General features: G+C 33.4%; 1 protein-coding gene across 3 annotated transcripts in view; it reads right to left on the bottom strand.

The window, feature by feature from the left end:
- LOC143237289 (neurobeachin-like) overlaps positions 1-12,641 on the bottom strand; it is a 210,664-nt gene that overhangs the window by 78,516 nt on the left and 119,507 nt on the right. For all 3 annotated transcript variants that reach the window (XR_013019973.1, XM_076476365.1, XM_076476364.1), the window contains exons 35-36: positions 10,614-10,760; positions 10,003-10,139 (exon numbers count right to left, since the gene is read on the bottom strand). Coding sequence is in view for 2 of the 3 variants with exons in the window: in XM_076476365.1 (XP_076332480.1) it covers positions 10,003-10,139; positions 10,614-10,760 (284 nt within the window). In the remaining variant the exon portion in view is untranslated. The remainder of the gene's footprint in view (positions 1-10,002; positions 10,140-10,613; positions 10,761-12,641) is intronic.

Raw genomic sequence — 12,641 nt, 5'->3', positions numbered from 1 at the left:
AGGAAAATCTACATAAACACTCAACCATCTGTGGTTTATAAAAAGAACGGAAGATAATTAAACAGATACACTGCAAAAAGCGTTACCAACATGAGAAGATAACACACACGGAATAAACTATGGTAAACATAACACAGCAGAACTTACAAAAATTAGACAACTAACTTGATGAACTTAACACAGGAGAACTGACAGAAATTAGACAACTAACTGTGATTGAATTAACACAGCAGAAGTAACAGAAATTAGACAATTAATTGCAATAAACTTAACACAGGAGAACTGACAGAAATAATACAACTGTGATAAACATAACAAAGGAGAAGTGACAGAAATTACACAAATAACTGTGACAAACATAATACAGGAGAACTGACAGAAATTGTACAACTAACTGTGATAAACTTAACACAGGAGAAGTAACAATTAGACAACTGTGATGAACTTAACACAGGAGAACTGACAGATATTAGACACTAACTGTGGCAAACATAACACAGGAGGACTGACAAAAAGCAGACACTGAACTGACTGTTATGATGATATATTCTGTAGCATGTCAAACAATGTCAGTCGTACCCAGAGTGCAGAGCTACTACTGGCTTCAACGTTAACCCTAATCTACTGTGGAAAGGAAGGTGTAAAACAAAAGACACAGATAACGTTGAAAAGTTACTTAAAACATAACTAAAATATTGTACATTATTGTTAACGTACATGAATGTTTTAACAGTTGGACTAAAACAGTTTATTTTGTGCTTACACGAAAAAGCACCGTACCAGTAAGTTAGTTAGATCGTGGTTAAGGTACCTCAATAGTGAAATCTATCACTGTCATTAATGTACCGTAAAAAAGATCGGTTAAACAATTTTTGTTTGTAACTAAGCAAAATATAACACAATGGGCTGTCTGTACTCTGTCCATCACGAATATCGAAACCCGGTTTATAACGTTGTAAGTCCGCCGAAACACTTCTGTGTCACTACGGGTAAATTGCTTTTGTTCGCCGTTAAGCGCAAAGCTTCGCAATGAGTTGTTTGTTCGGTTTCAAAGATCTTCAAACTTCAACGTTAGGAGCTTTTAAGTTTACCGATGAGCTACTAGTAAGTTAAACTGTATTTAGTAAGTTGGTTGAAGTAACCGGACATTGTACCGTGTGATCAGGGATCAATGATATAATTATTTATTAGGCTTAACTGATGATATTTGACGTTTCTAAAGGTTAATTGACATATCAACCAGATTTCGACAAGAGATCACGGTATATTGATGTAGCTACAACATGTGACTAAACTTGATGGTATAATGCTTGTGGACACCTAGGCCTACTGAGTAAATTTGTGTGTCGACACGGTATGCATATCTTATTATCAGACATGTATACATCATCTAATACATTAACTCAAAAAAATGTAGTGCACATGAGTCACGAATACAGAGTGTATATTACCATATAATAACTTCTCATATGAGGTGTTTCGGGACAAGAACGCCCCCTTTGTCACGCGAAAAAGCTATTTGAGCGTAGAAACCAGGCTAATAGCGGTTCATTTCAGCACGTAATTATTCCTTTTCATTAACAATATATAAACCTTGTTCTGACGGTAACTTCCGTTTTTCTTTCTTATATTACAAGCATACCTGTCCTGTTAAACCTGTCAAGCGTATCGTGTGGTTCCTCATATTTCACGGTGAACTTTATGTAGCTAAGGATACACCATACGGAATATCAAAAGAGCTTACCGTGGTTTTCGGTAAAATGGATAAAAGTGCATCTCAGATAAAACCTGGTGCGTATAAAATAAAGAATAAGAAATAATAGTGACTAACTGGTTGACATACAGATAAACAGTGACTAATTGGCTGATATACAAAAACGTTATTAAGCAGTAAATACACAAGTAACTTCCTAGCTTACACACAAACAACAGTGTCTAGCCGCGAGATATAAATATAATTACTAACTGAAAGTAATTTCATATAATAAAGTATCTAAACCTGTCTTGTATAACTTTATCGTCCACATATTCCAAACAAACAGTATTTAAATCAAGCCTGTTATCAATTACCCAAGGTTTTGTTTTTTAAAAAAGAAGAATACCGGAAATCTCAACTTTTAGCTCGAACAATAACTATTGTGAGAAGCTCAGAGCCGGTGAACTGCTGGCATCATTGTTAGGACGCAGCCAACCGAACGCACAACAAACTGTTGGACGGAGTTATTACATAATCTCTTACTTTAAAGTAGCACAAGCTATTTTCTCCTTCCAGCCGTATATCAACGAACATGAAAAATCATCTGTTACACGATGGAGCGTCTCCTTGGGCACTACCAAGACGTTTTATGCACCTATGGCCCAGGAAGGGTTCTTGTATGTAACCCAGTATGCCAGACTATTTAAAGAAACACTTTACATAGAAAGATTTCTCTTTTATTTAAAAAAAGGAAAAATCAATATTTGTTGGTTGCTGATTTTCACTTAAAGTTATTCCAGGAATAATTACATTAGCCATTTCTAATTTTTCAGTGATAGACTAAAGGAAAAGCAGCTACTAAACACCACCCACCGCCAACTATTGGGCTACACTATTACCAAGGTTAGTTTGGTTTGTTTTGAATTTCGCGCAAAGCTACTCGAGGGCTATCTGCGCTAGTTGTCCCCAATTTAGCAGTGTAAGACTAGAGGGAAGACAGCTAGTCATCACCACCCACTGCCAACTCTTGGGCTACTCTTTTACCAACGAATAGTTGGATTGACCATCACATTATAACGCCCCCACGGCTGAAAGGGCGAGCATGTTGGGTGTGACGGGGATTCGAAACCGCGACCCTCAGATTACGAGTAGATTGCCTTAATCACCTGGCTATGTTGGCCCTATTACCAAAGAAAAGTTATATTTACCTTCTGCATACTGCTCTAACCACCAAGTCATACTAGGCCTTGGCGGTACCAGTAGGTGGTATTCTCGGTTTATATTAGATACAATACTTTTTGTCGCTCAGAGGACAATTGGCCTGATGTTGCGATCACAACACGATTTATCATATGAAACAATGACACCATAGGAGTTCGAAACGTATTTGATCTCTGTTAGTATAAATATGAAACAACATTACTCCAAGTATAGAGAAACGAAGTTTCGTTTACTACCGTTTGAAATAATTAGATTTAGAAGAGATGTTTAAAATCGACGAAGATAATCGTGTGTTTTCCTTATAATGTTACATTAAAACAGTAACTATAACGATATAAAAAGTAGTAAACGGTTGAATGTTACATTAAAACAATACCTATAACGATAAAAAGTAGTAAATGGTTGAATGTTACATTAAAACAATACCTATAACGATAAAAAGTAGTAAATGGTTGAATGTTACATTAAAACAGTACCTATAACGATAAAAAGTAGTAAATGGTTGAATGTTACATTCAAACAATACCTATAACAATAAAAAAGTAGTAAATGGTTGAATGTTACATTAAAACAATACCTATAACGATAAAAAAGTAGTAAATGGTTGAATGTTACATTAAAACAGCACCTATAACGATAAAAAATAGTAAATGGTTGAATGTTACATTAAAACAATACCTATAACAATAAAAAAGTAGTAAATGGTTGAATGTTACATTAAAACAGTAACTATAACGATATAAAAAGTAGTAAACGGTTGAATGTTACATTAAAACAATACCTATAACGATAAAAAGTAGTAAATGGTTGAATGTTACATTAAAACAATACCTATAACGATAAAAAGTAGTAAATGGTTGAATGTTACATTAAAACAGTACCTATAACGATAAAAAGTAGTAAACGGTTGTATGTTACATTAAAACAATACCTATAACAATAAAAAAGTAGTAAATGGTTGAATGTTACATTAAAACAATACCTATAACAATAAAAAAGTAGTAAATGGTTGAATGTTACATTAAAACAATACCTATAACAATAAAAAAGTAGTAAATGGTTGAATGTTACATTAAAACAGTAACTATAACGATATAAAAAGTAGTAAACGGTTGAATGTTACATTAAAACAATACCTATAACGATAAAAAGTAGTAAATGGTTGAATGTTACATTAAAACAATACCTATAACAATAAAAAAGTAGTAAATGGTTGAATGTTACATTAAAACAGTAACTATAACGATATAAAAAGTAGTAAACGGTTGAATGTTACATTAAAACAATACCTATAACGATAAAAAAGTAGTAAATGGTTGAATGTTACATTAAAACAGTAACTATAACGATATAAAAAGTAGTAAACGGTTGAATGTTACATTAAAACAATACCTATAACGATAAAAAAGTAGTAAATGGTTGAATGTTACATTAAAACAATACCTATAACAATAAAAAAGTAGTAAATGGTTGAATGTTACATTAAAACAGTAACTATAACGATATAAAAAGTAGTAAACGGTTGAATGTTACATTAAAACAATACCTATAACGATAAAAAGTAGTAAATGGTTGAATGTTACATTAAAACAATACCTATAACGATAAAAAGTAGTAAATGGTTGAATGTTACATTAAAACAATACCTATAACGATAAAAAAGTAGTAAATGGTTGAATGTTACATTAAAACAATACCTATAACATATAAAAAATGTTAGTAGTAAATGGTTGAATGTTACATTAAAACAGTAACTATAACGATATAAAAGTAGTAAACGGTTGAATGTTACATTAAAACAATACCTATAACGATAAAAAGTAGTAAATGGTTGAATGTTACATTAAAACAATACCTATAACGATAAAAAAGTAGTAAATGGTTGAATGTTACATTAAAACAGTACCTATAACGATAAAAAAGTAGTAAATGGTTGAATGTTACATTAAAACAGTACCTATAACGATAAAAAAGTAGTAAATGGTTGAATGTTACATTAAAACAATACCTATAACAATAAAAAGTAGTAAATGGTTGAATGTTACATTAAAACAATACCTATAACGATAAAAAGTAGTAAATGGTTGAATGTTACATTAAAACAGTACCTATAACGATAAAAAAGTAGTAAATGGTTGAATGTTACATTAAAACAATACCTATAACGATAAAAAGTAGTAAATGGTTGAATGTTACATTAAAACAGTACCTATAACGACAAAAAGTAGTAAATTGTTGAATGTTACATTAAAACAATACCTATAACGATAAAAAAGTAGTGCACGGTTGAATGCCACCTTAATACTTACACTACATAGACAAAAGTATGTGGGCACCCATTCTAATTAGTGGGTTCAACTATTTCAGCCACACCCATTGTTAATAGGTGCATAAAATCAAGCATACAACCATGGAATCTCCATAGACAAACACTGGCAGTAAAATGGGTCTTACCGAAGAGCTCAGTGACTTTCAACGTGGCACTGTCGTAGGATGCCACCTTTCCAACAAGTCATTTCGTCAAATTTCTGCCCTGGTCAACTGTACGTGCTGTTATTGTGAAGTGGAAACATCTAAGAGCAATTACAGCTCAGCCATGAAGTGGAAGGCCATACAAGCTCACAGAACGGGACCGACGAGTGCTGAATCGCGTAGCATGTAAAAATCGTCTGTTCATAGTTGGTAAATTTACTACTGAGTTCCAAACTGCCTCTGGAAGCAACGTCAGCACAAGAACTGTTGATCAGGAACTTCATGAAATGGGTTTCCATGGCTGAGCAGCCGCACAGAAGTCTAAGATCACCATCTGCAATGTCAAGCATTGGCTGGATTGGTGTACAACACATCGCCATTGGACTTTGGAGCAGTGGTAATGCATTCTCTGGAGTAATGAATCATACTTCACTATCTGGCTGTCTGACAGACTAATCTGTGTTTGGTGGATACCAGAAGAATGCAACCTGCCTAAATGCAGTGCCAACTGTAAAGTCTTGTGGAGGAGGAATAATGGTCTGGGGCTGTTTTTCATAGTTTGGGCTAGGCTCTTTAGTTCCAGTGAAGGGAAATCTTAATGCTACAGCATACAATGACATTATAGAGAATTATGTGCTTCCAGCTTTATGGCAACAGTTTGGGGAAGGCCCTTATTTGTTTCAGCATGACAATGTCCCTGAGCACAAAGCAAGGTCCATAAAAACATGGTTTGCTGAGGTTGGTCTCAAAGAACTTGACTGGCCTGCACAGACCCCTGACCTCAACTCCATCAAACACCTTTGAAATGAATTGGAATGCCGACTGTGAGCTAGGCCTTCTCACCTGACACTAGTGCTCACCCTCACTAATGCTCTTGTGGCTGAATAGGAGCGAATCCCTGCAGCGATGCTTCAAAATCTGGTAAAAAGCCTTCCCAGAAGAGTGGAGGCTGGTTATGGCAGCAAAAGGGGTGCAACTCCACATTAATGCCCACAGTTTTGAAATTATATGTTCAACAAGTACATATGGGTGTCCACATACTTTTGGCCATGTAGTGTATCATTACATACTCTCAAGGCCCTAGCATATCAGAAATCAACATGGATCCTTTGTCTATCTGTCACCAATCCAACTGAGGTATCCTTTATGCTATTTTGTTCTCGCAGCAGGAACACAAACTAAAGGTCTCTCAAAACAGAGCATAATTCTATAAAGTCTGTGCAGCTGTTTAACCACCAGAGGTTGGACACAGCTTAGGCTTGTACCTTCCTATATATCCTCATCAACAAAGATCTTTGACAGTCATAGGTCACTCTTGTGACCAAAAATCTTTCTGTTCGTGGTCTCACAGAAACAGTTCTTATGCCTGAAACCAACTTTACGCCAAATTCACCGTGTTAGGTTACACAACTTATATGTGACTCTCTTTAAAAGTTATAAATTTCTACGAAATTAAGACAGTTCAACAGCTTTATCTGATCTGTGTATAAAGTACAGTGAGATACAACTTATTTTTTCAACTCAAGGCAGAAACTGTAAAGATATGCTAACTACTGTAAAAATACATTTACAATGTAAAACAATAATGTGAGATAATTAATTACATAAACAGAAAACGCAAGTGTACACCTTATACTTTTCCACTGTAGCTTTGATCATCCTACAAATCCAACATTCTGTTACTCATTACTTTACAATTAAAACAAAACCATCAAGTGATTTAAAATGTCATGCTTACAGTAGATATTCAAATGTTACAAAAAACGTTATACCAGGCTATCTGTCATATTACTTACGAACATTTAGATTACATCCTTTAACAATGGAGACAATAACTAACAGTGCTATGATGGAAACAAATTCCAAACTACAATGTCCTGAAAGTGCTACCATGGAACAAACCTCAAGCTACAATGTCCAAATAGTGCTACCATGGAAACAAATCCAAAACTACAATGTCCCAATAATACTATAAATCCTCAACTACAATACCTTGAAATGGTACTTTGGAAACAATGTCAAAACAACGTTTTCATAGTGCTATCACAGAAACTAACACCAAACTACAATGTCGATACGATTTCCATGGAAACAATAATTACACAGTCATGAAGCAAAAACCTCAAATTAAAATGACCAAACACTGTTGATCATACAATAGGATGAAATTTCATAAAAATTAAGGATATTTTATACTTCTAGGTCCTACATTTGTGTAGTTGTAACATTAGATTTATATATTCCGAAAATTAAAATTATACAATTTAATTTAAATTGAGTTTTATTCAAAGTTAAAATATCATTACTAATGAAAGAATGTACTATTTTAGTGTCGCTTCACAAATACAACTCCTTAAACCTAACTCAGTTTTTATAGAACAAATCTTTCCAATATCTATCAAAGAAGTTTTACCTTAATGTAACGCCATCTACCGGTGTATGTTTGAAAAAAATGAATAAAAATTATTTATGAGATACACAACTTAACACACAGAGCAAGGTCCATTTCTCACTCCATAATTTAATAGTCAAGTATTATTAAGTTAACTATCTAACATGTTTCATTCCATTACAAGTTTTTCAAAGTGTAGTAAGGGTTAGAAAATTTTGACCATGACGTACTCCAGAACGTATTAGGTTGAAGTTTTAAAACATTATAATGAAAGCCATTAAACACTTCAGAAAACTACATATTTGAAAAGGTTAACATAATCTATAATATCCAACACTACTATCAAGTATGAGTCCTTATAATATGTACAGCAGACATACAGGTAGAAAAATATATTGCTACACTACACAGTTTACATGAACAAAACTGTGTTCTTTTATCCACAATGACAGAGAAGTAAAAATGTTTTAAACCTTTCTAACATTACCAGACAACGTTTTCTATTTGTATGAACACAATAGTTTATATAAAGCTTTTTTAAATTAAAAAATAGAACACAGAAGGAGCTCCAGGGTGGATGGTTCTCATGCACCAAGTAAAAAATCTAAATATCATAAAATACACACCAAGAATAACAGGTTGGTTAGAAACCAACAACACAAAAAACTATTACAATATCAACTATCATACACATACAATAATGAAAATCAAACCTGAGAAACTTTATCTCTCACTTAAACTGCGATACACTTATAAATTAGGGAAAACAAACCAAAGAAATCTTATCTCTCACTTCAATTGTGTTACATATACAATAAGGTAAAACAAACCAGGGAAACTTTATCTCTCACTTCAATTGTGTTACATATACAATAAGGTAAAACAAACCAGGGAAACTTTATCTCTCACTTCAATTGTGTTACATATACAATAAGGTAAAACAAACCAGGGAAACTTTATCTCTCACTTCAATTGTGTTACATATACAATAAGGTAAAACAAACCAGGGAAACTTTATCTCTCACTTCAATTGTGATACACATACAACAGGAGAGAACAAACCAGAGAAATTTTATCTTTCATTTCAGAGGTGGAACTCGTATTATAGAAGGAATTATCCAACAAACAAACACATGAACTGTCACTATCATACAAACATAACAAAACGTAGAACGTTATATGCTTGCTGATTAACACTGGAAGTATAACTAGTTTTTAAATTTATATTATTCTTTTTCATGATTGAATTCAATCTTAAAAACACTGATGGTTACAGCTTTTGTAAGCTTTCAGGGACTAAAGTCTATATCAATTATTTTCTTTCACCCATTTCACTGTTTTATTTTAATTTAGTACAAAGATACACAATAGGGGACCTGTATACATCCACCAAAGATGGTTGGGTTATCACAATATTAACAACCACTTAGCAATATTTCTCTGTTAATACTACTACTACTACTACTAGAGAGGTATACATCCACCACAGGCCATGTGTATCTATAACTATTAAGATTTATTTAGCAGCATTTCTCTGTTAATACTACTACTACTAATAATAATAATAGAAAAGTATACACATTCACAACGTTTGATGCGTTTATTATACTTGTAGCATTTTTCTATTAGTAATACTACTACTATCAGATAAGTATACACACCTACCTCAGGTGATTTGTATTTATTATAATATCAACAATATTTGACAGCAGTTAATTGTCTCTGTTAATAACAGAGAAGTGTACATCCACCACAGATGATGTGTATTGGTGTATTTATTACACTATTAACAACTATTTTGCAGTATTAATAAAACTACCAATAATAGAGAAGTATACACACCTACCACAGGTGATGTGTACTTATCACATTATTAACAAACATTTGGCAACATTTCTCTTTTAATACTACTATTAATAACAGAGTAGTACACATCCACCACAGATAAGATGTTTTTACCACACTATTAACAATCATTTAGCAGCATTTCTCTGTTAATATTGTGAATAATAATAGAAGAGTATAGACATAGACCACAGATAACACCTTTTTATCACACTATTAACAGTCATTAAAAATGAATGAAAATGGAAGTCATTATCTATGGAAGATTTTAATTTCCTGTCTGTAAATGATTCTTGCCACATACTAAAGCCAACAGCACTGCACTTATGAACAGAAATACCACTACATGTATTGTTTCCAACATCCATGGGCCTACCTCTGAATCCATCTTCTGGAATTCGGGGTCTTCTTCATCCACCTCAAAGAAGAGCTCACTCTGTGTAATAGACATCATGCCCGGAGCAACAACACCTGGTGCAATCAGTTTACATTTGGTGCTGAAGTTTACAGTGCCTGAATCAGAAGTTTTCTTATCGTTTTAATGTTTTTATATATAAAATACTCAGTATTTAAAAAGAAATTACAATTTTCACTCTGAACATGATACACTAATTCTTACCACAAACACACATAATCATGTGTTAAAATTACATCTGTTTGTTCTAAAAATACAGTAAGTCAAAAGTCTTATTTGAAAATGTAAGGTCAACAACTTTTTCACACTTTATCAAAAAACTGGGTTAAATGAAATAAAAGAAGAGATAAAAGAAACCTTACAAGTGTTAATGGAAACAGAGAATATATGCAAGACACTATTATAATTACAAGTGGTAAATGAATTATTTTATGTTATCAAACACGGAAACCCCCAACTCTAAGTATCAAGTGTTTTTATTTTATGATAATACTAACATAGTTTTACATTTTATAAAATAATTTATAGTAAACTACAAGAAATACTCTTTAATAAAACGTGTGAACACAGACCTTGAAGTTCTGAATCTAAATCTTTATCATCCCAGAGGTCACTGTCATCTAGCAAATCATTGCTCTGTAGGTGTTGGTGCTTTCTAGTGGCTGCCACCTGTTTGTGGAACTCTTCACGGGCTTGAAGTATTGCATCCTCAGGAGCCCCTGGAAATCAATTAAAATAAACAGCTAAACTACTTTCACCCAAACAGTCTCTAATACTGGTTAATTTACACTTATTTTGTTATTTAACAACACATTAAATTACCCATTATGAAAACAAGGTTAAATAAAGTTTTGTTCAGAGTATCACTGTCATATCAAGAAGTTCAGTAACGTTAATATTACATTTTCAAGCAAATGAAAAGTTGTTAGTAATGTACAAGTTGAAGACAAAACTCTACTGTAAACAAAATATAACCTTTGAATTATTATGATTTAAAGCAATTTGAAGAACCATACTATATTTAAACAATTATGGATTGTACTAAATTAGGAAAAATGAACAGTTGCATTTATTGCTGACCAACAGTAAATCACAGTTTAGAGAAACAGCAAAACTAATACAAAATTTGACACAGCATTAAGCCCAAATATTATATTTTATGATGACACTACCCTTATCTTGAAGACAATACTATGTGATACCAGGAGTGTAGATTTTTTACACCCGATGGGGGGATGATTTTTGCAACCACTTATGTGGACTGTTCAATTTGCAAGTTGGTAATCTCTGATTATGTGAACCTGAAAGCTGTAAACATGCAGTCACAGAGTAATCTTGTTGCCATGATACTTCAAGGTATCCATGTAGGTTTGTATAAGTGAGGTGTTGTGAACAGTTTTCAAAATTTTAATAGAATCAAGCCAAATGTGTCACAAATTAACTGCCACATGAATTTATTCCTGCACACTGCACAGTATAAACGATGGCCATTATACTTGACAAGGTTACTTATAACTTTCATTGCATGAATTACGTTTTCAAATATTAATAAAATTAGTAATTACCTTTGATAAGTTTATATTCACTGAAAAATTGTTCAAGTTGTTTGATAAAAATAATTAAAATGTCTTTGCGAACTCTTGCAAATTACACATCAATACAACGTAGCACATAATTATTCATACTTTTCATTGAAGTAAGATTCATTTAGTCCTCTAGTCTACATGTTCCCAAACGTAAACCTCCTTTGTGATGATCTGTTTATGAATTCTTTCATAAGCTCTTCTATATTTATCTTGTCGACCTCATCTTTGTGAATGTGACAAATTGCCACATGGTTGAGGTGGCACTGAGACATAGTTGACCTTAACCACGTCTTCAACCGTCTTAATGCGGAAAAGCTGTGTTCACATTCACAGCTGGATACTGGACTTACAAGCAAAATTTTTATGAGAAGAAACACTTCACTAAACATCCGCTGGCTTGTTTTATGCATTTTACAGTAAGCATCCTTTGCACCTTTCAGAGATACTGCTTTTGTTGTTCCTTTGAACATGGGCAACTAAAATTCGAGCCATTGTGCAGAGATTTCTGGATAGAAGTTTATAACCGAGTTGACAATCTTGCCAGATGTGATCATGTTTTCAAGTACTAGATATTGCCTCAAGTCATTGTTGTCTGCATTGAATCTAGTGGTCAGATGTTCTATGACTGTGTCCACAAATTCAAAATATTGGCTTCTGTAGTAATCTCTAGCTGTTTCAGAATGGTGTGCTGAGCCATCACCTGTGATCCTCCTGAGGGGTCTGCGAATGCGTGGTAGTTCAATAGACACCAGATCTTGGGAAGTTACCTTTTTCTCAGCTTCATCAAATATCTTGTTGTAATTTTCCTTTGTTCACAATACTTGCAATTGCTCAATTGTCATTGCAGATGCTTCAATCATGTCAGATTCTGTCACTGATTTTGCTTGGAATGCATGGCTTAGTTCCTCTAATGCAGCTAATGGATGCTGAGCCACCAACAATCCTAAAACTGTCTTTCCTTTGTTAGATCTGTCCAGCAGACCTTGCAATTGCTCAACTGTCATTGCAGATGCT

Source organism: Tachypleus tridentatus, chromosome 13 (assembly GCF_004210375.1).
Source record: "Tachypleus tridentatus isolate NWPU-2018 chromosome 13, ASM421037v1, whole genome shotgun sequence".
NCBI classification, from domain to species: domain Eukaryota; kingdom Metazoa; phylum Arthropoda; class Merostomata; order Xiphosura; family Limulidae; genus Tachypleus; species Tachypleus tridentatus.
The sequence above is the reverse complement of the archived record's forward strand: the minus strand, read 5'-3'. Positions and strand labels throughout refer to the sequence as shown.